The sequence below is a fragment of the Physella acuta genome, unplaced genomic scaffold, assembly GCF_028476545.2.
Source record: "Physella acuta isolate Inbredline_101_S28 unplaced genomic scaffold, ASM2847654v3 ptg000792l, whole genome shotgun sequence".
In the NCBI taxonomy this organism is placed as follows: domain Eukaryota; kingdom Metazoa; phylum Mollusca; class Gastropoda; family Physidae; genus Physella; species Physella acuta.
Genome location: NW_026732310.1, coordinates 384,450 through 409,711, shown reverse-complemented (window position 1 = coordinate 409,711; position 25,262 = coordinate 384,450). Strand labels below are relative to the sequence as shown.

The 25,262-nt window shown below is 39.8% G+C and overlaps 2 protein-coding genes across 4 annotated transcripts; one reads left to right on the top strand and one right to left on the bottom strand.

The window, feature by feature from the left end:
- The first annotated feature begins 200 nt into the window (after nt 1-200).
- Nucleotides 201-17,824, top strand: LOC131950954 (uncharacterized). Of its 3 annotated transcripts, XM_059313178.1 has the most exons (12): nt 201-454; nt 3,653-4,128; nt 4,165-5,841; nt 7,285-7,391; nt 7,661-7,781; nt 7,931-8,107; nt 8,614-8,762; nt 8,992-9,118; nt 14,229-14,401; nt 14,606-14,708; nt 14,876-15,030; nt 15,242-17,824. In XM_059313178.1, the coding sequence occupies exons 1-12, from the start codon at nt 447-449 to the stop codon at nt 16,712-16,714; spliced, it is 4,746 nt and encodes a 1,581-aa protein (XP_059169161.1). In that variant the 5' UTR covers nt 201-446; the 3' UTR covers nt 16,715-17,824. The 3 variants fall into 3 exon arrangements, with proteins under 3 accessions (XP_059169161.1, XP_059169160.1, XP_059169159.1); XM_059313177.1 differs by having other exon boundaries at nt 3,653-5,841; nt 8,620-8,762; XM_059313176.1 differs by having other exon boundaries at nt 3,653-5,841.
- On the bottom strand, nt 17,756-25,012 carry LOC131950955 (acylglycerol kinase, mitochondrial). The gene is made up of 14 exons (XM_059313180.1): nt 24,758-25,012; nt 22,028-22,067; nt 21,855-21,934; nt 21,454-21,529; nt 21,254-21,352; nt 21,078-21,110; nt 20,690-20,784; nt 20,526-20,595; nt 20,294-20,373; nt 19,993-20,207; nt 18,693-18,811; nt 18,542-18,609; nt 18,125-18,218; nt 17,756-17,948 (listed from the first exon to the last, which is right to left on the bottom strand). The coding sequence occupies exons 1-14, from the start codon at nt 24,865-24,867 to the stop codon at nt 17,841-17,843; spliced, it is 1,287 nt and encodes a 428-aa protein (XP_059169163.1). The 5' UTR covers nt 24,868-25,012; the 3' UTR covers nt 17,756-17,840.
- Between the last annotated feature and the right edge of the window lie 250 nt (nt 25,013-25,262).

The window sequence follows — 25,262 nt, the reverse complement described above, 5'->3', positions numbered from 1 at the left end:
TGTCAATGTTCGTGTCTGTCAATGGCGTAGTTCGTGTCTGTTAATGTTCGTGTCTGTCAATGGCGTAGTTCGTGTCTGTTAATGTTCGTGTCTGTCAATGGCGTAGTTCGTGTCTGTCAATGGCGTAGTTCGTGTCTCCATACGCATGTGACTCACACAAAGTCATGGTCCCACCAGGAGACGTGTGTGTGTGTGTCTAGAGTTTGATCTGAGGCGAGGACAAACTACTTGAAAACTGAACAATAAAAGTATGGAGACGTGAAGATGGTGTCATTAAAATAATTAATAAGACCAGTTGATTGACGGCGTGTAACGTGTGAACAGGAGGGCAAGGGTTAACTGTGCTGACCCATATTTTCAGCCAGGGATAGACCAGAGATCATCTCATTAACTCTCTCATCGCTTGCAGCTCCAGGTCTGTTCCAGGTCTGCTGTGTCTCCACAAGATGGCGAGGTGAGTACTGCATGTTGTAGACAGTCCCGCTGGGGTCTAGGTCATACTTGTCCCCTACATCAGTACCGGACTTTTTATTGACAGGATATAAAAACGTGAAACTCGTTTCATAAAAAAATTCTGACCAATTGTTTTCGTTAGACTCGCTAGTAAATATGTTCTATAAATACAAATATATGATAGCAGCTAGAGGAGAAGTGTTCATCTAAGTAAGCTCAGGCCGGCTAGCGAACGAAGTTTCTTGTGAGTGAGTCGTACATCTTCGGTGGTTGTCAAGTGTGGTGATGAAGTGTGGATGTTAAGTGGATACAACAGCTGACCGACCAAGTCACCGGCAACTTGATTCAACGAGTTGACCTTTGAACTTGATGGTTATCTGCTTAAAGTATATTGTGTGGTCACCGTTTGTGAAAGTCCTCGTAAACTTTGGTTGGAACACGATTATGGTTCATGGCGTCAAAACTAAGTTAACTCCCCTGAGAATCAGCTCTAACTCTCCTGTCAAGTTTTATCCACTAAGACTGAACTTGTTTGGCCTAACTTAGATGTTGTATACACAATTTTAATCCACTAAGACTGAACATGTTTGGGTAGACCCTAACTTAGATGTTACAACTATTTCCCCAATATACTTCGTTGGAAATTTAGGTATTTTAAGTTCATTCATTTGTATATATACTCACGAGTCTAATTTAATTGCTATTATTTTACACTTGCTATCAAATAAATTATAAATTATTCTACATATTTTAAGATGAGCCTTATAGGCTTTTGCCGATAGCAACGTAATCAAAACAGTTTATTCTGTATATCTATATATCTATATCTATAACTTTCTATATCTACATCTGTAACTGTATCTTTATCTATATTTATATCTATCTATATCATCTATATCATCTATCTATAAGTATACATATGTGTATGTTTGTGTGTGTGTTTGTGTGTATGTATCTGTGTCTGTGTGTGTGTCTGTGTATGTATCTGTGTGTATGTGTCTGTGTGTCTGTGTCTGTGTGTAGTGTCTGTGTGTATGTGTATGTGATAAACAAGTCACTCACTAGGCCAGGAGGGGACACGCTCACACGTTATGTAGGGGAGACAAACGTTAGTCAATAGAGAAAAAAATACTTCCGTGAAGCAACTTGTGTGAATGTTTTGACACTCTGAGGAATGCTTTCACTACAATGGACATGGTAGGACTTGCACACTTACAGGCATAAGTTATGTAAGTTTTTACAGAAATTTGTTTACATAAGGGATGCTTCAATCATTAACAAATCGAATATATATATATATATATATATATATATATATATATATATATATATATATATATATATATATATATATATATATATATATACTTATTTATCAATGTATATAAATTTATGTATATGTATATATTATATGTATACATGTATGTATTATATCTATACAGTATACAAGTATACAGTATACAAGTATGTATAGGCCTATATAATATTTATTTAAGTATACATCAATACATATATGTACACACATATTCATTGTATATATACGATATATGTATATGTATATATATATATATATATATATATATATATATATATATATATATATATATATATATATATATATATATATATATATATAAGCAAATTCGTAAGTTAACTATGAAATTATGAATTCAGTGTTATAACAATAGGCCTATGTTAAAGTTACATTTTGGTTTATGATATACCACTTCGTTTTTAAATCAATCACCGTTAATTCATATAACTAAAATACAAAGGACCCACTTTGACATTAAAGCTAAATCTATAAGGGACACACCAAGCCCTAGCTGACCACATATTTTTATCAACCATTCTATGCTAGTCTTGATCGAGAATGTTAGATCCGGTGATAGTTTTTGTTTGTACTGGATGAGTCCACGTGATTAAATGTTTGTTGTCACAAGCATTATATGTAGCACAAACCCCAGCCACACATACACATTAAACACACCTATAAATACACCCTGATATAATTAAACTCACACAAACATAAACACATATACACACAAAGACAAACACACAAGCGTATATATACATCCACTCACGCACTTAGACAAACTTTTACAAGCTAGCCTAGCAAGTGTTTGTTGTTAAAGTCAAGTATTTTAGACACTTTTAAAACAACATGTGCTCTCTGGTGATCTATAATGATACACACCAACACATGTGTTACACATTATTTTAATATAAAGATATCTAGTCTCTCTTGCCACTGTGAAATCCCGACATTACTTAAAGCATGGGATGCTGGAACTTGTTTTAACATTGTGACAGTTGACCCCGTCATCCCCTCCCATCCTAGCACTGTTTGACATTTACCAACAAACACAAAGTATCTGCGTGAGGGTGGGGGGGGGGGGGGGGGGCTAAATGCACGTCAACTATCATTGACACACGACTCATCACATCTTTCTTCTCTTTACTCAGTGGGTTTTTTTTTTTTACAAAAATTAATTTATAACTTTTAGCTACGATTCATTTTATAGTAAGGATTTCATGCAACAATAAGTAGGGCTAGTTTGTTGTCTTTCCCTTATCTAGTTATACAGCATTATGTGAGGCTAGTTTGTTGTATTTATGTTATGTAGCTAGTCAGCATTATGTGAGGCTAGTTTGTTGTATTTATGTTATGTAGCTAGTCAGCATTATGTGAGGCTAGTTTGTTGTATTTATGTTATGTAGCTAGTCAGCATTATGTGAGGCTAGTTTGTTGTCATACAACTCTAAATTCAAACGCTGACATTGTAGACATAACAGACTTGACATGTTCTGCTGAAATTTAATCGACATAACGATATGTCATAGCGAGTCTAACAGGTACAAAAACTTGACGTATGCTAGATCTTGATCTTGATCCTATATCCGTACGTTTGACGACCATATTAACTTATCTCTTATCTCCCTTGAATACTTTGCTCTCTCCAGTCCTAGCTTGTTCACAGAATCGCATTTGATTGCATTGCGCATGCGTTGAACTTAACCAAAGGCGGTACAAAATAAATGGATTGGATGTGGTTATAGGGGGGGGGGGGGGGGAGGGGAGGGGCTGAGTAAATATAAAAAATAATTTTTTGATTCGTTTGATTAGTGTTTTACACTACACAATTTCACGACCCAATTGATGTTACATTTAAAATATTTTCCCCATATTCTGCGCCAGAAACTTGCGGGCCGAGAGAGACGTGGTGCCAGCTGGTGCTAGCACGGCGTCGTTTGGTGCGCAACTAGACCGAGGATCTTCTCAAGTACCCAGCACACCATCAGACTTAAGAGTCAGCGGTTTAACGGACACAAGCACCAGTAATTTTGTTGACTCCATTACACCATCAGATTTAAGAGTCAGCGGTTCAACGGACACAAGCACCAGTAATTTTGTTGACTCCATTACACCATCAGATTTAAGCGTCAGCGGTTCAAAGGTTACAGGCACCAGTTATTTTGGTGACTCCAGCACCGCCCACACCATAAACCTAGACAGCAAAGACTCCGCCCACACAGACGACACAAACCCCGCCCATTCACCTGGTATTAGCACCGCCCATAAACACAATACCACCCATGTTGAAAGTCTTAATGCGGCACCAGCAACTGATTCTATTGGAATAGCTTTAGATCAGATCTACAGTAGGTCTGTAGGTCTACAGAGTTCTAGTGACATCAACAGGTCTGTAGGTCTACAAAGTTCTAGCGATATCAACAGGTCTATAGGTCTACAAAGTTCTAGCGATATCAACAGGTCTATAGGTCTACAAAGTTCTAGCGATATCAACAGGTCTATAGGTCTACAGAGTTCTAGTGACGGTCAAAGTACACCAAAGACACTTGATGTGTACACCTCACCTGAAAGCTCAGCTGATCACACACGTCCATTGTTGCCCCAACGATTGGATCCACTATCCACAGAGACCTACTTAGATCCACTATCCACAGCGACCTACTTAGATCCAAGTGATCCAAGAGAAACAGGTGCACCCCAAGCTGCACATGGTGGCTGGAATGTTCCAGAAACTCAGGTCCTTGATTTTGGCACTCTCGTTTTCTCTCACGATGCTACGGAGACTTCATTAAGAGGGTCTCGCTTTGATAGCACTCAAAGTAACGGATTAAATCATTCTACACATGCAGGCATTCACGTAACACCTGCTGATATTAACGTAAGACCTGCAGGCATTCACGTAACACCTGCCGGTATTAACGTAACACCTGCAGGCATTCACGTAACACCTGCTTTCATTCACGAAACACGGGTTGTAATTCACGAAACAAGTGATCTAATTCACACAATTGACGGGTTAATTTATTTGTTGCCATCACATAGCTCACTTGAATGGGCGGACAGTCATTCACTGCACGTGTCTAAAGACACACAGAAACAAAGCGAGCAAGACGGACTCAAGTCGTCTGTTGAAGGCCTGCCCGTGCTGGGCTATACCCTAGGGCCCGTGCTGGGATATACCCTACACGATAACGGGTTCTTCTCTGGGGACTCTAAACAGGATAGTCCTAAGGACAGCGAGCGTGTGACGTCATCTGGATCAACAGACGGGGGGACTGGGCTGACCCAGGCTACACATATCCAGTCCATCGACCCTGTCCGTGATGGTCACTTGTTGCAAGACTCGGAGTCAGCCTTCATCACATCAGCTGGACATCACGACGTGACGCTGCCACATCATGATGGTCACATCGCTGAGGCCACTCCCTCGCTTACTGTGGTTGATGTGTTGACTCGTGCTACACAACAACAAGCAGATCACGTGTCACTTCAATCAGCAGAACTAGAACCTTACCTGGAAACTCTTAGACCAAGGTCACATACTGACGTAACGGGAGGACTTGGCTATCGTAGTGACGTCACACAGATACACTGGTCAGACGTCACGGTGACACCATATTTAGCCGCCACTCAAATACCAAGGTCAGACTTTACTCAAATACCAAGGTCAGACGTCACCTGGTTTCCAAGGTCACCAAATAATGACCCGCTTTACATTGACTTGATATTCCCCAGCACCAAACCTCCAGACTTGCAGACGACCATGGTGACGTCACTACAGACAACCATGTTGACGTCACTGCAGACGACCATGGTGACGTCACTGCAGACGACCATGTTGACGTCACTGCAGACATCAATGACGGCCGTACCCAGCGCTCCGGCTCCAACCAAAACCAAACACATTTCTCCTCCAACTCTTCATCCGTCCTCATACCCGCCCTCACTAACATCGACGCCTCATGTGACATCAGCAGACATCCAACCGTCCAGTCTGCTACAAGATGGAGACATGACTTCAACACTTCCTCCCAGCTCTCAGAGACCAGCTACAACATCAAGTCATGCAGGATGTGAGTAAACGTTAGATACAAACTTTGGTGGTTGTCCCATGTGAGTAAATGTTAGATGACAAACTTTGGTGGTTGTCCCATGTGAGTAAATGTTAGATGACAAACTTTGGTGGTTGTCCCATGATGGGCGCCTTTGTCCCGTCAGTACTCGCTAACAAAAATATTTAGTCATTTCTAAACCTCTATGCTATTGACCATCACTCTATTTACATGACTCTAATTATTTAGTTGCAGAGCCATTAGCGTCACAAGGCGGAGTGAGGTGCGGATTTTGCTAGCTGACACCATATAGGGGGTGACACCATGTAGGGGGTGACACCAAATCGAAAATTAAACTTACTGTCAAAACAATGTTTTATCTAGTTCATCATCTTTTCCCTTTAGTGCCCATGGGGCCGCCACAGAAAGCTCCCTCCACTTTTGTCGGTCTCCGGCAATTTTCCTGGCAGTCCGCCATGACAGTTCTGCCTCTGTCGGCTGCTTCCCCCCACGCCTCCAATTCTCCCTATATCTCCCCCGCTTCTTGACGTTCCAACGATCTATTTTTATAGGATTTGGGGTGTAGTGGGCTCAGCTTTGTTTTCAGGATGTCAACTTCTGTGGCACAGCTTTCATCTGTGCCCGTCATATTTGAGGAACTGTTTCCCTTTCACCGGCTTTAAAAGTTGTAATGCTTCCTTTTTTGCTTTGTGTAGCGGGTTTTTTATTTTACGAGATAAGGTTGCTGACCTTATGCTCAACCCCCAACCTGGAGGACCAGGGTGTTAGCTTTGGTCTGATCCCTACCCGCGCAGACCTTCCCAGCTTGGTTGAACCTACCAGGAGTTTACACTCCCGCTGGTATAGCTTGGGGGGGGGGGGGGGGGGTCATGCCAGGAGTTTACGTTCCCGCTGGTATAGCTCTGGGGGTCATCAGGGTACACAAGTTGCCCGGCCACGACAAGGCTCTAGCACCGGATGTTTATCTAGTGAAAATAGTAAGGGGAAAGGGGGCACCAAAAACGAAAATACTAAATAGTTCTAGGAGAGGTGGGTGGGGTGCAGTGTTTCTTCCAGACTTTTTTCTCCGGGGGGGGCACTTGAAATTTTCGGGGGGGCGGTAAACTTTCTTCGGGGGGGGGGGGGCGGACACTGTTAAAAGTATATATTTTCTATATAAATTATATAAATTTCATTCCGTTCGGGGGGGGGGGGGGGGCGGTAAAAAAAATTCGGGGGGGGGGGGGGGCTTCATCCCCCCCCGAAGAGATGCCTGGAAGAAACTCTGGTGGGGTGACACCCTCATTTATTGCACAGGGTGATACCCGACCTAGTGATGCCATTGAATAGATCTACTACTCTTATAAAATACCTCTGTTTCTTTCATTTAAGTGAATCTGCTCCTGTCATTTAGCCTAAAAAGTTGTCAGATAAAAAAAACAACAACACTTTCTTTCCCAACAGTTCCCGTGCAGACGGCAATTATCGTCGCTTCTGTTTGCGCTGCACTTGTCATCGTTTTCCTTATCGTCCTGCTGGTGTGTAAGAGAAAAAGTGCAGGGAAAAACAAAGTGAGTTTGTCGGACATTTTTTTCATCAGTTGATTTGTTCACTTGAACCTTGTCTAACATTTAGTGCCGTGACAGATCGTGTTAAATATTTGGTCTTTTTTACATTAGACACCACGGGAAGGAACCAAGTATTTCAGATAAACTTTTAGTTTCTCTCAGTTATTTCCCTTTTAAATGTACAAATCTCTTGTGTACTTAAGCCGCATGAAATAAATTTCAGTGTATGGTTCATTTATTGATTCCAATGGACAACTGTTGTAAATTTCCAGCCAATGAGACCACAGCGTGATGAATTGTGGGTAGATATGGACAGTTTCATGACCATCCAGCAGATACCTTTTCCATCCTCCACATCGATGAATGACGTGTCGGTTGTGGCCCCTAACACAGGTGCCCGAGTTGTACAAATATTCCATCACTTTTTATCTCTAATTTGTGTAAACTTTTCTATTTAATTTATACAATAAGGATCTAAAAATCACGTTTCCGTATACCTGATGTGAAAACATAAACTAAAACAAATGTGTGTGTCTAATCAGATACGGTGTACACAGCCAACTACACATTCACGGCTACACAGGAGGGACAACTGGCACTAACCAAGGGAGACAAGCTGCAGGTGTTTGAGAGGAACGATAACGGTTGGTGGAGGGGCGTCAACCTGCAGGATGGTTCCACGGGCTGGTTCCCTAACGGCTTTGTCACCACCGTGGGAGGTGATTTCACTAGCCGACACACTTGACACACTTGTATAGCCAATGTTAAAAGTTTAGCCCAGACAGCTTATCACCACATAATGATAGCCTACACATTGTTTCAACATAATGACTACACATTGTTTCAACATAATGATTGCAAATTCTCTAAACATAATGATTACACATTCTTTATTAATATTTACACATTCTTTAAAAATAATGACTACACATTGTTTTGACATAATGATTGCATGTTGTTTGGCACATAGCGATTACACATTGTTTCAACATAATGATTACACATTGTTTCAACATAATGATTGCACATTCTTTAAGCATAATATTTACACATTCTTTTAAAATAATGACTACACATTGTTTCAACATAATGATTACACATTGTTTCAACATAATGCCTACACATTGTTTCAACATAATGATTTCAACAAACATACTAAAGAAAAATTTAGAAACGATTTTCTCTAATTTAAAGCAAACATTGATTTTAAAAGTTTGTTTACAAGTTGCAGAATCCAGCGAGAACTTGAGCAACAAAGAGAAGACAACTCCACTGGTTTGTTTAGTCAAGCCCCACAGACAAGTCAGCTCCTTCCAGATCAAAAAACGTGAGAGTCCAGAGAAAGATGCTCTGGTCACATATCCAGTTCTGGAGGTAACATTGGTTCAAATTGTTCTGGAGTACCTTTTTTTACATTGATTTCTATCCAGTTTTAAAGGTACAATTTTGAAACTTATCCAGTTTTAAAGGTATAAATAAAAGTATAATTTCTGAAATCTTCTTGAGGTACAATTAAAAAAAAAACTTTAAAGAACTACTTAAAAAATGTTTACCTAGTTCTTGAGAAACTAAAAGAAAATGCCTAACTTTGAATTGGTTCCAGAGCACTCGTGCCATGAATGATGTGGAATCCTGGGTAAACATGGCTGCTAGTGGGTCAATGTCATCACTGACCACAACAGAGAAGAGTTACACAACAAACAGGAGTGACTTTATAACTGGACCAAAAGGTAAGGCCTGGAAACAATCCAATTCATACCCCACATCTTGTGTCCATCCCCCCCCCCCAACTAAAAATTTTCTAGTTATTTGTAGTAGAGGACCTCCCTTTATCCAGCTACATGACAGGGTAGGCTGAACCATCTGCTGGTATCAGTGAGTGATAGAACCATGTGTAGACCTAAGGGGTGGCCTATCAAACTTATCAACTCTTTTATTTAGTTGTCACGTTAATAATTTTTTATGTTATTTTTTCATTATATTTATAATGCATATTAATTTAGCTGAAGGCAGATCTTGGTAGGGACATGGAAGCTAAGCCCCACACAACCATGTAGTGTAGCCCTCAGCAGACAAGTTGATAAATCAAATGTGTCCTCCCCAGCCGAGCACAAGTTGATAAATCAAATGTGTCCTCCCCCCAAGCAGACAAGTTGATAAATCAAATGTGTCCTCCCCCCAAGCAGACAAGTTGATAAATCAAATGTGTCCTACCCAGCCTGGCACAAGTTGATAAATCAAATGTGTCCTCCCCAGCCTAGCACAAGTTGATAAATCAAATGTGTCCTCCCCCCAAGCAGACAAGTTGATAAATCAAATGTGTCCTACCCAGCCTGGCACAAGTTGATAAATCAAATGTGTCCTACCCAGCCGAGCACAAGTTGATAAATCAAATGTGTCCTCCCCCCAAGCAGACAAGTTGATAAATCAAATGTGTCCTACCCAGCTGAGCACAAGTTGATAAATAAAATGTGTCCTCTGTAGCAGACAAATTGATAAATCAAATGTGTCCTCCCCAGCAGACAAGTTGATAAATCAAATGTGTCCTACCCAGCCGAGCACAAGTTGATAAATCAAATGTGTCCTCCCCCCAAGCAGACAAGTTGATAAATAAAATGTGTCCTCCCCAGCTGAGCACAAGTTGATAAATAAAATGTGTCCTCTGTAGCAGACAAGTTGATAAATCAAATGTGTCCTCCCCAGCAGACAAGTTGATAAATCAAATGTGTCCTCCCCAGCAGACAAGTTGATAAATCAAATGTGTCCTCCCCAGCCTGGCACAAGTTGATAAATAAAATGTGTCCTCTGTAGCAGACAAATTGATAAATCAAATGTGTCCTCCCCAGCCGAGCACAAGTTGATAAATCAAATGTGTCATCTGTAGCAGACAAATTGATAAATCAAATGTGTCCTCCCCAGCCGAGCACAAGTTGATAAATCAAATGTGTCCTCTGTAGCAGACAAGTTGATAAATCAAATGTGTCCTCCCCCCAAGCAGACAAGTTGATAAATCAAATGTGTCCTCCCCAGCCGAGCACAAGTTGATAAATAAAATGTGTCCTCTGTAGCAGACAAGTTGATAAATCAAATGTGTCATCTCCAGCAGACAAGTTGATAAATCAAATGTGTCCTCCCCAGCCTAGCACAAGTTGATAAATCAAATGTGTCCTACCCAGCCTGGCACAAGTTGATAAATCAAATGTGTCCTCCCCAGCCGAGCACAAGTTGATAAATAAAATGTGTCCTCTGTAGCAGACAAGTTGATAAATCAAATGTGTCCCCTGTAGCAGACAAATTGATAAATAAAATGTGTCCTCCCCAGCTGAGCACAAGTTGATAAATCAAATGTGTCATCTCCAGCAGACAAGTTGATAAATAAAATGTGTCCTCCCCAGCCGAGCACAAGTTGATAAATAAAATGTGTCATCTCCAGCAGACAAGTTGATAAATAAAATGTGTCATCTCCAGCAGACAAGTTGATAAATAAAATGTGTCCTCCCCAGCTGAGCACAAGTTGATAAATAAAATGTGTCATCTCCAGCAGACAAGTTGATAAATAAAATGTGTCCTCCCCAGCCGAGCACAAGTTGATAAATAAAATGTGTCATCTCCAGCAGACAAGTTGATAAATCAAATGTGTCCTCCCCAGCCGAGCACAAGTTGATAAATCAAATGTGTCCTCCCCAGCCGAGCACAAGTTGATAAATAAAATGTGTCATCTCCAGCAGACAAGTTGATAAATCAAATGTGTCCTCCCCAGCCTAGCACAAGTTGATAAATCAAATGTGTCCTCCCCAGCCTAGCACAAGTTGATAAATCAAATGTGTCCTCCCCAGCCGAGCACAAGTTGATAAATAAAATGTGTCCTCCCCAGCCTAGCACAAGTTGATAAATCAAATGTGTCCTCCCCAGCCTAGCACAAGTTGATAAATCAAATGTGTCCTCCCCAGCCTAGCACAAGTTGATAAATAAAATGTGTCCTCCCCAGCCGAGCACAAGTTGATAAATAAAATGTGTCATCTCCAGCAGACAAGTTGATAAATCAAATGTGTCCTCCCCAGCCTAGCACAAGTTGATAAATCAAATGTGTCCTACCCAGCCTGGCACAAGTTGATAAATCAAATGTGTCCTCCCCAGCCGAGCACAAGTTGATAAATAAAATGTGTCCTCCCCAGCCTAGCACAAGTTGATAAATCAAATGTGTCCTCCCCAGCCTAGCACAAGTTGATAAATAAAATGTGTCCTCCCCAGCCGAGCACAAGTTGATAAATAAAATGTGTCATCTCCAGCAGACAAGTTGATAAATCAAATGTGTCCTCCCCAGCCTAGCACAAGTTGATAAATCAAATGTGTCCTACCCAGCCTGGCACAAGTTGATAAATCAAATGTGTCCTCCCCAGCCGAGCACAAGTTGATAAATAAAATGTGTCCTCTGTAGCAGACAAGTTGATAAATCAAATGTGTCCTCCCCAGCCTAGCACAAGTTGATAAATAAAATGTGTCCTCCCCAGCAGACAAGTTGATAAATCAAATGTGTCCTCCCCAGCCTAGCACAAGTTGATAAATAAAATGTGTCCTCCCCAGCAGACAAGTTGATAAATCAAATGTGTCCTCCCCAGCCTGGCACAAGTTGATAAATAAAATGTGTCCTCCCCAGCCTAGCACAAGTTGATAAATAAAATGTGTCCTCCCCAGCCGAGCACAAGTTGATAAATAAAATGTGTCATCTCCAGCAGACAAGTTGATAAATCAAATGTGTCCTCCCCAGCCTGGCACAAGTTGATAAATAAAATGTGTCCTCCCCAGCCTAGCACAAGTTGATAAATCAAATGTGTCCTCCCCAGCCGAGCACAAGTTGATAAATAAAATGTGTCCTCTGTAGCAGACAAGTTGATAAATCAAATGTGTCATCTCCAGCAGACAAGTTGATAAATCAAATGTGTCCTCCCCAGCCTAGCACAAGTTGATAAATCAAATGTGTCCTACCCAGCCTGGCACAAGTTGATAAATCAAATGTGTCCTCCCCAGCCGAGCACAAGTTGATAAATAAAATGTGTCCTCTGTAGCAGACAAGTTGATAAATCAAATGTGTCCCCTGTAGCAGACAAATTGATAAATAAAATGTGTCCTCCCCAGCTGAGCACAAGTTGATAAATCAAATGTGTCATCTCCAGCAGACAAGTTGATAAATAAAATGTGTCCTCCCCAGCCGAGCACAAGTTGATAAATAAAATGTGTCATCTCCAGCAGACAAGTTGATAAATAAAATGTGTCATCTCCAGCAGACAAGTTGATAAATAAAATGTGTCCTCCCCAGCTGAGCACAAGTTGATAAATAAAATGTGTCATCTCCAGCAGACAAGTTGATAAATAAAATGTGTCCTCCCCAGCCGAGCACAAGTTGATAAATAAAATGTGTCATCTCCAGCAGACAAGTTGATAAATCAAATGTGTCCTCCCCAGCCGAGCACAAGTTGATAAATCAAATGTGTCCTCCCCAGCCGAGCACAAGTTGATAAATAAAATGTGTCATCTCCAGCAGACAAGTTGATAAATCAAATGTGTCCTCCCCAGCCTAGCACAAGTTGATAAATCAAATGTGTCCTCCCCAGCCTAGCACAAGTTGATAAATCAAATGTGTCCTCCCCAGCCGAGCACAAGTTGATAAATAAAATGTGTCCTCCCCAGCCTAGCACAAGTTGATAAATCAAATGTGTCCTCCCCAGCCTAGCACAAGTTGATAAATCAAATGTGTCCTCCCCAGCCTAGCACAAGTTGATAAATAAAATGTGTCCTCCCCAGCCGAGCACAAGTTGATAAATAAAATGTGTCATCTCCAGCAGACAAGTTGATAAATCAAATGTGTCCTCCCCAGCCTAGCACAAGTTGATAAATCAAATGTGTCCTACCCAGCCTGGCACAAGTTGATAAATCAAATGTGTCCTCCCCAGCCGAGCACAAGTTGATAAATAAAATGTGTCCTCCCCAGCCTAGCACAAGTTGATAAATCAAATGTGTCCTCCCCAGCCTAGCACAAGTTGATAAATAAAATGTGTCCTCCCCAGCCGAGCACAAGTTGATAAATAAAATGTGTCATCTCCAGCAGACAAGTTGATAAATCAAATGTGTCCTCCCCAGCCTAGCACAAGTTGATAAATCAAATGTGTCCTACCCAGCCTGGCACAAGTTGATAAATCAAATGTGTCCTCCCCAGCCGAGCACAAGTTGATAAATAAAATGTGTCCTCTGTAGCAGACAAGTTGATAAATCAAATGTGTCCTCCCCAGCCTAGCACAAGTTGATAAATAAAATGTGTCCTCCCCAGCAGACAAGTTGATAAATCAAATGTGTCCTCCCCAGCCTAGCACAAGTTGATAAATAAAATGTGTCCTCCCCAGCAGACAAGTTGATAAATCAAATGTGTCCTCCCCAGCCTGGCACAAGTTGATAAATAAAATGTGTCCTCCCCAGCCTAGCACAAGTTGATAAATAAAATGTGTCCTCCCCAGCCGAGCACAAGTTGATAAATAAAATGTGTCATCTCCAGCAGACAAGTTGATAAATCAAATGTGTCCTCCCCAGCCGAGCACAAGTTGATAAATAAAATGTGTCATCTCCAGCAGACAAGTTGATAAATCAAATGTGTCCTCCCCAGCCTAGCACAAGTTGATAAATCAAATGTGTCCTCCCCAGCAGAGCACAAGTTGATAAATCAAATGTGTCCTCCCCAGCAGAGCACAAGTTGATAAATCAAATGTGTCCTCCCCAGCTAAGCACAAGTTGATAAATCAAATGTCCTCCTCAGCAGACAAGTTGATAAATGAAATGTGTCCTCCCCAGCCGAGCACAAGTACCGTGTTGTTTATGCCTACAAGCCTGTGTGTAAAGGTGAGATGGCCCTGAAGGAGGGCGAGCTGGTTGTGTGTAAGGAGAGGGACCAGAATGGCTGGATGTACGGCACCAAACCTAAGACAAACCAAGATGGCTGGTTCCCAGCTGTCTATGTGGATGAGGTAGTCTAGATATATTTTATTGGGTAGTCTAGATATATTTTATTGGGTAGTCTAGATATATTTTATTGCTGCTCTTTTGGGATTTCATTTACCGAAAAATTTCAGAATTTTTTAGGCGATAATTAAGCTCTGTTTTCTTTATAATCCCAATGAAATTTACAAAAAGGTAAATTCTAAATCTAATAAGGACTAATTTGCCCTCAGGTTTCCTCAGATGATGAGTCCAACTGCTCTGAAGTTCCAGAAACTTATGACCTGTTAGAGTCTAATAAGTTGCATAAGGTTGACCAGTCTTGGATAGGCATTGGTCAGTACTGTTGGAACATTTTATCAAAACTGAAACCAAAACACTTTATTTGAAAATATAATGAGACCAAAGATATAGTGTTATTGTTAAAGTATATAGTAAAATGGTAGTCCTCAATGTACTTTGCTATAGTGATGTAACTATCTGTGACATCTTTTGTTCTCTAGAGCACAAAGCTCTCTACAAGTATGAGAGCAGCGTGCCAGGAGACTTGAAGATGGAGGAAGATGATGTTGTTGTAGTCCTGCAAACACTGGCCAATGGCTGGTGGTTTGGTACCAAAGGCAATCTCTGTGGCTGGTTTCCTGGTTCATATGTTGAGGTTTGCATCTTCATGTTTTGTTCAAGTTTCCTTAGACGTATATTTTCTGCATTTAATGTTCTTAAACTTCCGTGACTTTGCTAATTTATACTTTTGATAAGCTCATAATGCCACTTATATATACTCAAGCTTTTTTTTCTAAAGATTAAAAACAGATGATAATTTGAAATCTAATTCTAAAAATAGACTTTTGTTTTTTCAAAATGTTCAGATGTTGGAGGCAGATCCACCAGACTTAACTACAGATAGTGACAGCTTGGACAACACTTTCACTCGTATCAGCTTTACTGAGTCCAGGTCTCACACCCCAGACCTCCACACTGAATCAAGACCTCACACCCCCGACCTGCACACTGAATCAAGATCTCACACCCCCGATCTGCACACAGAATCAAGATCTCACACCCCCGACCTCCACGCTGAACTAGAATCAAGCCATTCTTCAAGCACTACACTTCGCAGCACTACCACCAAGCAACCTGAATCTGTTAGCCCAACACATAGTGCCCAGGGAACTATAGATCACAATTTACTCAATGCTCAAACATCCAAAAAGTCCCTACGGCCCAAGCGCATTGCACCTGAACCCCCAAGTTCCAGAAGTTTCTCTCCCATTGACTCAAAGCGCAGACCAGCTCGTCCAGCTCCTGCGCCACCTATCAGACAAAATTCTGCGCTCAGAAAGGAAAGTCTACAGTCTAATCAGCTAGGTGGCAACCAGACTGAGCCAATTTCCTTAAACAAGCATAATGTCAAGAGGCCAGTTCTCCTCATTCATGGTAAGAGACCAAAGCTTCACAGAGTGCCTAAAGGTGTGTTGGATAAGAAACAGTTGAATCCAATGATGCGGCCGTCAACAAGAAACTTCCTCAGGAAGCCTTCAAACATTTCCACACCACACAATACACAACACATCAAACCTCTCACAGAAAGGTCTAGGCCAGATTATCACAAGGTCGAGTCAGCTCAAGGTAAAGATGAAACACCATCAGCAGATGGCAGTGATGCAAATCTTTCTCTAGTCGTGCCATATTTCTTAAATCAGGAGACAAATCATCACAAATCTAATGAGACAAGTCTTCACAAATCTAATGAGACAAGTCTTCACAAATCTGATGAAACAAACCATCAAACATCTGATGAAACAAGCTATTCTGGCAGAAGTTTCTCCCCCTATCGCACCAGCTCTAAAGACTCTACCAAGCCCAGCACCAACAAGTTATCTTTCAAATCCCCAAACACCCATGGCAACTACTTCCCAAGGGAGAGAACTCCAGAATTAAAGTCAGGGAGAAGCAACTCTCCTAACATCCCAACATCTGGGAACTTCCTTCAGAACGTCAAGCAATTCAACAGAGCCCAGAGACTGCGGACTCCATCCCCATGTTTTGACCAGCACACCAACAGTGAGACGGAGCAGGAAGGGGAGAGCACACGTCCCAACAGGCAGCACAAGATGGCTGCTGTCTCCCCACCCACACTGCCACACCAGGGGCAGACAATTCACACTTCAACCAACTCTAGAACATTCCATCCAACCAACGCAGATCTCAGTTCAAAGGAGAGACATCCAGATGGAGCGGAGAGACCAGAGGAGTCTGGGGTAAAGACAGATCTGTTAACTGTTGTACCAGGCAAAGTGTCTGAGATAGTACAGCAGATAAACAAGCTCTCACCTCAGTAAACAGATATCTCTCTTGGTACAACAGATAAACAAAATGTCACCTCAGTAAACAGATATCCTCTTGGTACAACAGATAAACAAGCTCTCACCTCAGTAAACAGATAAACAAAATGTCACCTCAGTAAACAGATATCCTCTTGGTACTACAGATAAACTGTCACCTTTTGTTTACAAGTTGGTGACTCCCCTGAAAAGCCTTCAAGGGTCGTGACCCATAGATTGGGAACCCATGGTTTTAAAAAATAATTACTCAAAAGTACAGTAAAAAATAATAGACCACTGGTCTAAAAGATCCACATTTTCAATTGGTTAAAAAAGGTAATAAGTATACACTTAAAACAAATTTCTTCACTGAACAAAACCCCTAGGCTTTACTTAGTTGTAAATTACACCTACCACATTTCATTTTTCAATTGCATTTTGATGGTTAAGTCAAATTTTTAACATTTAAAATTATTGTGTGACTCGTCTACCTTAATAAAAAAAAACAAAAAAAAACTATAATTACTGTAGATTTAGTACAGTAATTCAAGAATGTAATAATAATTGTAAATGAAGAATATTGAAATATAATTAAAATGCTGATTTTTGCCACAAAATTGGCAGAAAGTAAGAAATAGCTTAAAATCTTTTAGTACAATTATCATATTTTGGTTGTAAAAATTAAAAATCTGTATTATCCAAATATTCAGGTTTTTAAAAAAAATGTTTATCTACTGCACCCCACCCCTGACAAAAGTTTGCCTAAAAACTGATGCAACAAATCTCTTCTATATTAGAAAGGCAATTATCTGAGATTGTTCAATACAAGAGTACATGTTCCTCAACTGGTTGACATGCAAATTTGATACAACTGTAGATCTATATTTTTAAAAAATGATAATTATGTTATGTGATTTTTGTTTAGCCATTGTTATGCACTAATTGTACACTTTCCTCCTTCAACTTGAATGCTTCTATAAAATAGTTTATGTCCATATAAATGAGTTGTCTTTATTTTGTAACAGCTTTAAATCTATGGCAAGCAACAAATTTTGTTCTAGCCACTGCTGGGTTTATCAATGATTGCACACATTATAAATGATACAGAGACAAACTCAACAACCCATTTTAGTTTTATAAAAATTTATGTAGCAGTTGATATAGGACAGAAAAAATTTAACTTGTTCCGTAATAATGAAATGTCCACAGGTTTGGCCTCATAAGCTTCACCATCTATGTTGTACCACTTGCCCTGTACATAGAAAGTCAACAAGACATGGAGAGCAATGTATGCTGCTGATACAACTACCTTTTTACTTTATAAGGGAATTAAAGAAGCTGAAACGTCTTTAATTAAATGGCCATTTCTACCTCTACCAATGTTTCCAACATTAAAGTAAGTCATGGCTAATTGAAATAGCCACTCACCTCTTCAGTGACATCAATGTGAATTCTCTTGGCTAAGACAGTTGAGTCACCTTCTGATCCCAGTTTAAAGTCTTTTCTCTTGTTTCTCAGCCAACTGAGGAATGTTAGTCATTTCATTTTTAAACAATCTTCTAGTCAACCTGCTAGCTACTACAAAACCTAAAATATATAATGTTGGAACTATGCATTGTAAATGAGGGTTATTCCCCTTTGGAGATGTTGGCAGAAAGACCATTCTACTTTTGTCTTATTATCAGCCTGTTGTTGTTATAGTGTCCACATCCATGTTAAAGAATTTGATTTGATAACTGGCCTCTAACATGCTTCAATTAATATCAGTAACAAAACACAACAAGCAGAACAAATGAAAGACATGGATCAGTAATGAGTAAAAACACAACAGAATCTTGAACTTACCCTTCATTAATGACTTGTAACCTGTTTGGCTGGCTAGGACCAAGACTTAGTTTCAGAGCTTTGAAGGGCTGGATAAGAAAATAGATCTTACATTTCACAATTCTCTATAGAAAATAATGAGTCTTAGTGACGTTTTAATTAAAACTCTTACACTATCTTTGTCAACCAAAGTTGAAACAGAGACTGTCAATTCTATAGTCGAGACATCTTGATGAATCCTGTTCATCTCTTCTAAGTTTTCTTCCTCGATGTTGGATGTTGTTTTGACATCTAGAAGTTTGAAAACTTTATTAATTAAAACTTTATTCAATGAACAGAATCAGAAAACAAACTGAAGAGAATGCAGCTAATTTGTCGTTTACAAAAAGCTGTAAAGGTAAAATCAAACTCAGCTCAACTTTAAATCAACCTCAATATTTTGTCAGTTCAACTTAAAATCAACCTCAGTATTTTGTCAAATCAACTAAAAATCAACCTCAATGTTTTATCAGCTCAACTTAAAATCAACCTAAACATTTTGTCTGCTCGGCTTAAAATCAACCTAAAGTGACAAATAAATTGATAAAAATGTAGAAGTAATTTAATAAGAAAGTAGTTAAATTTGGCGACTACTACAAAATGACAAAGAAAAGATGCAGTATTGACAAGAAACATAAAAAGTTTCAATGAATCTTTTCAACAATGAGAAAAAATCCGAGAAACAAATGAGAAAAAAATCAGAGAAACAAATGAGAAAACAAGTTAATAAAAAGTCTAGTGACAATTTGAGCGCAATTTCCTTATGTAATCCATAACAATTTTAAATCGAGATAAATCATATATTCAGCAAATAAATAATGCAACACAAGTAGTTTTAATAATTCAAAACAAAATAGAAAAAATATTTATAAACGAGATTTTAAAAAATATGCAGACGTGTAGGGGGTAATAGAAAATATCAACGGAAATAGTTTTATTTTAACGAGTAGGCCTACACGATGCTCAGTTTAAAATATCATCCTAGGCCTACACGATGCTCAGTTTAAATAATTTTTTTTAAAATTTTGTGACCGAAAGAAAGGATATTTTTGAAAACTTTCTTCGGCAATATTGGTTTAAATTATGGCAGGAATCGATTGGTAAATGTTTCAAGTCGCTAAGTGGTCTGGTTGCCGAGATATGGAGCAAAAACTGCATTTGTTCGAGGTTTTTTGGCTTTTCCTGGAAATCCAGGAATTTTTTTGGCCTATGTTCATCCTCGGAACTTGCGTAACATATATTTGCTTTTGGAACTAGTCCTCGATATTGCTTCGTTGAGGAGGAGATACGACTTAAAGGCTGCGGACACACATCCATCCAGAAATGACAAGTTAATAATCGCAATCCCAGTATGGAAATTGGGCTAAAAATCAGAGAAACAAATGAGAATAAAATGAAACAACTGATAGCTGAAGAAGACCAGAGCAACCTACCCAGGGCTTTAGTGTGTCTCCTGCCAAACAGGAAGTCAACAAAATTCCAACTTTTTCTGGGAGCTTGCGTCTGGACAAAGTCTGCATCAACAAAGGCCATATTGGCCTCTGTGGCCTCTATGTAAGACAATTTGACATTGATTACAGGTGGCCATTGTTTCATTGCTGTACGTACATATGTCCATCTTGATTTCAAAGGTCCAAAGTACCAGTATCTGTTTCAATAATAAGTTGATATAAGAAATCCATCTCTAAACACTAACAAGAGGAGTGTAATGCTGAGAAGAAAGAATTGTCCTACTTTGTCTTGCGATCTTCAGCATCTCTGTATGCCCCCACCTCAAGTCCAGTTAAAGCAAATGTTGTTTTGTCATCTGTTGTCTGAATGGAGTTGGAATAAGGCATTACATTCCCATTTAAATATATGGCAAATCATTAGTAGCCTATATTTGTAGCTTTGGATTAAGTCAAAACACTATTGTAATACTGTGTGTATTGTAATATTCAATGAAATGTTAGAGTACACCACTGACCTGCAGCTTGATGACATCCACTTTCTTTGTGATGGCTCTAACAACAGCAATGGCTGCCTCGGCTACAGCTCTGTCAGAGACAAGGGAATGTGTTATATGGATGTGGCCACCCTTAGATGTTCTGATGGTCTACAGCACACAATTAGTGGGGGGATAAAACTTACTTGACCTCATCCAAATCATGACCAAATAAAATCTTGAAGAAGCTGTTGGAGCTGCCCAATGGTATAACACCTAGAGGGATGTTCTCAGCAAAATTCTAATCACAATGGACGAAATGGAAATCACATCAAATAAAAAATGTGGAATTTAAAAATGTGTTTGATGGTTATGTTAGATGGTTCAACATGCAGACATCAAGGTAGTTTACAAACATATTTAGGTAATGTATTGACAGCTAAATAGATCAGTTCAAAGCCATGCTTTCTAAAGCTTTATTATAAATAATGCATGCTATGAAGAGTTCAACATTTTATAGATGTAAGTAATTTATTCATGTCTTACACATGACTAGACACTATAGTTGCTTGCTATCACATCTGATGTACTCACCCTATCCTCTTTTCTTAAAAACCCAGTCACAGCCTAAAAAGGAAGATTTTAGAACATTTAAAAACTGTTCACTTAATTTACCTTCACCTTAGCCTTTAATAGAGGAAAAAAATACAAATACTTTTCAGTGAAGAAAAATGGGCTCTATACTATCATCATAACCAAGAAGCACTTACTTCTAGCAAAGTTCCATTTCCACCAGCTATCACAATTGCATCTGTATCTTTAGTGTCTAATACAGTCATAAAATTCTTCACTTGACCTTCATATTCAGTCTTAAAAGAAAAGAACCATTGAAGAATGAGTGTACAATATGCTATGCTAACAGGCTAATGAGTGGGGTAAGAACTATTGTCCTGCACATGGCTTTACTTACAGAAACTACATTCACTTCAATACCCGCTAAGTATAGGATTGGTGCTGCTGTTTTGTCAAAAAACTTTCTGGCTTTTCTGAGTGAGAGGTCAAATGTAAAAATTAAAAAACGCTTTACCTAATAATTAAATAGCTAAATAATTAAACAGCCAAATATTACTAAAAATTTAGAAGGCCCGCTAAAAAATCAAATAAAACTTATTCATGTTCCAATATGTTTTTAACAATTGTTCGGGCACCTGATTATAAATGGATTAAACTAAATTTTAAGAGTAAGAGAAAATGAAAAAGTGGGCAATGTATAATCTGCATAAATAAAAAATAGCTGACAACTTGATATTGAACATTTTTTTAAAACAAGGTTATTAAAACACAGGAAATAATTAACAATATTTTTTTTACCCTCCTTTGGCAGCAGGGTTGAGAAATACAGTAACTCTTCTTGGTCTATGGCCAAGCATAATTTTCTCCTTTCCATATAACTGAAATAAATTTATAATATAGTATGTATAAGAAATAGGAAAACAAAACAACAAAAAATTATGTCGATTAAATTTAAAGTAAAAAGAACTTACTTGTGCTTCCTCACAGTATTTTCGCCTCAATAAATTATCACTGGAAAAAATAAATTAAAATTAGTGATGTATTAACATATGAGTGACAATAGATGGAAGACAGGTAAATGATGTGCAAGAGTTTGTCCACCTTGGCAGCAAGATCAGCAAAACGGGAGGCACAGAGGAGGACATACGCGCTAGAGTTAATAAAGCCCGCTGCGCTTTCACAGTCCTGCGACCCATATGGAAAAGTTCTGCCATCTCCATTACCACAAAAATTAGGATATTTAACTCTAATGTCAAAGCAGTTCTGCTGTACGGAGCAGAGACATGGAGAGTCTCCATGGCAAGCACAGCAAAGATACAGACCTTCATGAATAGATGCCTTAGACAGATATTGAAACTGAGATGGCAGGAAAAAGTGCCGAACATAGAACTATGGAGGAAAGCTAGGCAGGAGCTTTGGGTGCGCAAATAAGGAGGAGGAAGTGGCGCTGGGTGGGTTACACACTGCGAAAGGCTCACCCAAATGTTACACGCCAAGCGCTTGAGTGGAACCCCCAGGGAAAGCGGAAGAGAGGGCGCCAAGACAGACCTGGAGGCGGAGTCTTCTTAAAGAACTGAAGCCAACAGGGATGTCTTGGGAGATGACAAAATTAATAGCCGGGGATAGGAAGAAATGGAAGGAAATGGTGGAGGCCCTATGTTTCCTCCAGCGTGGCCTATTAAACAATTCAGATATGACCCGGCAAGAAACCATTGTGTTCTCCCCCCCCCCCGTTTCCCCTAGGTCACATACCTGGGATGGGACGGAGGTTAGTTTGTCGCAAGGAGATCAGTGGAGAGCTAAGCTTTGGATTTGGTAGATGTGTATGTGTGTGCTAAGGCTGGTGGCGATGGTGGGCCGTTGCTGTTGTGTGAGATGCTGTACCGTTGCTGTTTAGTTGGTGCAGAAGCTGTCGCAGTACTTGTCGGCTAGATGCTGTCGCTGTACCTGTCATGATGTCGACCTGTCCTGTGAGCTGCTGTCGTTGTACCTGTCAGCTAGATGCTGTCGCTGTACCTGTCGTTGTGGTGTCTACCTGTCCTGTCCTGTGAGCTGCTGTTGCTGTACCTGTCAGATAGATGCTGTTGCTGTACCTGTCGTCGTAATGTCGACCTGTGCTGTCCTATGAGATGCTGTTGCTGTACCTGTCATCGAGATGTCAACCCTAGGCTGTCATCAAAAAGCTGTCCTGTTGACAGTCCTTGTTATGTCGCTGTATGTATGGCGGGGTAGTTGTGAATACCGGTACTGATATTCGTTCTGATTATTGTAACGCTGTAATCTATTGTATTGTCTGTAATAAGTAATAAATGAATTGAAATGCTAAGTTTTATTTTTAGTTTAATATTAATGTTGTATTAGTGTGAAGTAGTTAGTTTTGCTCAGGTCTGGTAAACCTCCTTGACCAACATTACAAGGATGCATGGATTTGAGAGAATAATACCGCCATCACCATCCCTCTCTACCAATCGGTTTAACAAACAACCCCCACCTTACATTTAGAAAACTGTTTTAATAAAGTGGAGTAAAAAATTGGGATGATTTTAGATACCGATGTCCGATAATAGTATCATAATAATAGAGTAGGCCTAAATAGTAATACAGTAACAATACAATAGACTAATAAAATAGACTCTTCCATAAAATAGGTGTGTTTATTTATTAGGCCTATTTAGTTACGAGAAAAATGGCCCGTTGAGGACGGATACACCGGGCGCTAGGCTGATAGTGCTGTCTCTTTTCTCTAAACTAAAACCACCCCACCCCCCCACACACACCACCCCCCCACACACAACCCCCACCCCACCCCACCCCCACACACACCACCCCCACCCCCCCCCCCCCCCAAAAAACATGTATACCGTCCCATTCAACGAAATATAATTATATACTTTTTCCAATGTCCGCCCCCTCCCCGAAAATTCTACCCCCCCCCCCCCCCCGAAAATTTCAAGTACCCCACCCCTCTCCGGGGAGGAAAAAGTCTGAAAGAAACACTGGTCGCATTTGTAGATCATACAAACTAAAGGAAGAATCTGGGCGGGGCTCCGCCCCTACCGGAAGAGAGGAAAAAGTCTGAAAGAAACACTGGTGTCACGCTTAGCCACTACGCGAAGAATTGCATTAAATAAATTGCAAGAAAACCACTTTTTAGATTAGACACATTAATTAGGCGGTAATTTTATTATAGAGTATCGATGAGGAAATTTCTTTTGAGTTGGGGAGGGGGGGGGGGCTCAGACGTTCTTACGCGGGGGTGGGGCTTCGCCCCTACCCGAAGCACTGTATGAAAGAAACTCTTCACGCAAACCACTTAGATTAGACAAAATTGCCTTTTTATTCAATGTTTACTCGAGAACCAATGACGTCATATTACTGTGTGCACTCTTTGGCTTGATATTATTTTCTACTATACGACATCATACTTCGTTTTCGTTTCACTGTGCAAGTTTTTAATTTCCTTGTGTTTTCTCTAGAGCGTTCCTGTCAGATAGACAGACAGAGCGTTCTTGTCAGATAGATACACAGACAGCGAAACTAATTAAAATTATTAGGGCCCTAATAGTTAACTACCAGTAACCTAACACCCCTTTTTTAAAGGAGATTCTATTCGGAACCTGGAATAAAAATTCCCCAAAAAATTGATTAGGCTAATTCCTAAAATTTTAGACTAAAAATTTTTAGTTTCTTAAATTTCTTACTTATGCCGGTTTTTTGCGTAATTTATTCCGTAAGCACCAACAACAAAGAAAAACGTTGATTTTTTCCAGTGATTTCTTAGAGTCTTTGCTGTTTTCACTACAAAAGCCATAACTAAATAGAGATCTAGATCTAGATCTAATAAAAATCTATTAAAATTTCAAAGAAAAGAACTCAGCCCATAAGAAACTTTTGTTTAGTTTTAACATAAAACACGGGTCAAATGAATGGTGGACGCTGCCATCTTTGTTGTTGCAAAAGATGAATCAGGAATAAGACGTGAAAGAAATGTAGATCTAAATTTAGTCTTAATCAGAGTTTCTTCCAGGCATCTCTTCGATATATAGGCCTAGGCTGGCATATTTTAGTATGCTACGCCAAGGGGGTGTGGGGGGGGGGGGGGGTCAACATGAGTTAATTGCACCGTTTCACCAAGAGACGCCTATGGTTGAAGAGAGAAAATTCAGGGAAAAGTTTGTTTTACATGTAGTGCGTTCCGTAGACAAA

Coding starts and splice junctions, on each gene's coding strand:
- LOC131950954 (XM_059313176.1), top strand. Junction 5,842..7,284: donor AACATCAAGTCATGCAGGAT/GTGAGTAAACGT, acceptor CTTTCCCAACAG/TTCCCGTGCAGACGGCAATT. Junction 14,402..14,605: donor CAGCTGTCTATGTGGATGAG/GTAGTCTAGATA, acceptor ATTTGCCCTCAG/GTTTCCTCAGATGATGAGTC.
- LOC131950955 (XM_059313180.1), bottom strand. CDS start 24,867: ATGGCTTTTGTAGTGAAAACAGCAAAGACTCTAAGAAATCACTGGAAA. Junction 20,785..21,077: donor TTTTAAGAAAAGAGGATAGG/GTGAGTACATCA, acceptor CATTGTGATTAG/AATTTTGCTGAGAACATCCC. Junction 18,812..19,992: donor GAGACACACTAAAGCCCTGG/GTAGGTTGCTCT, acceptor TCAAACTTCTAG/ATGTCAAAACAACATCCAAC.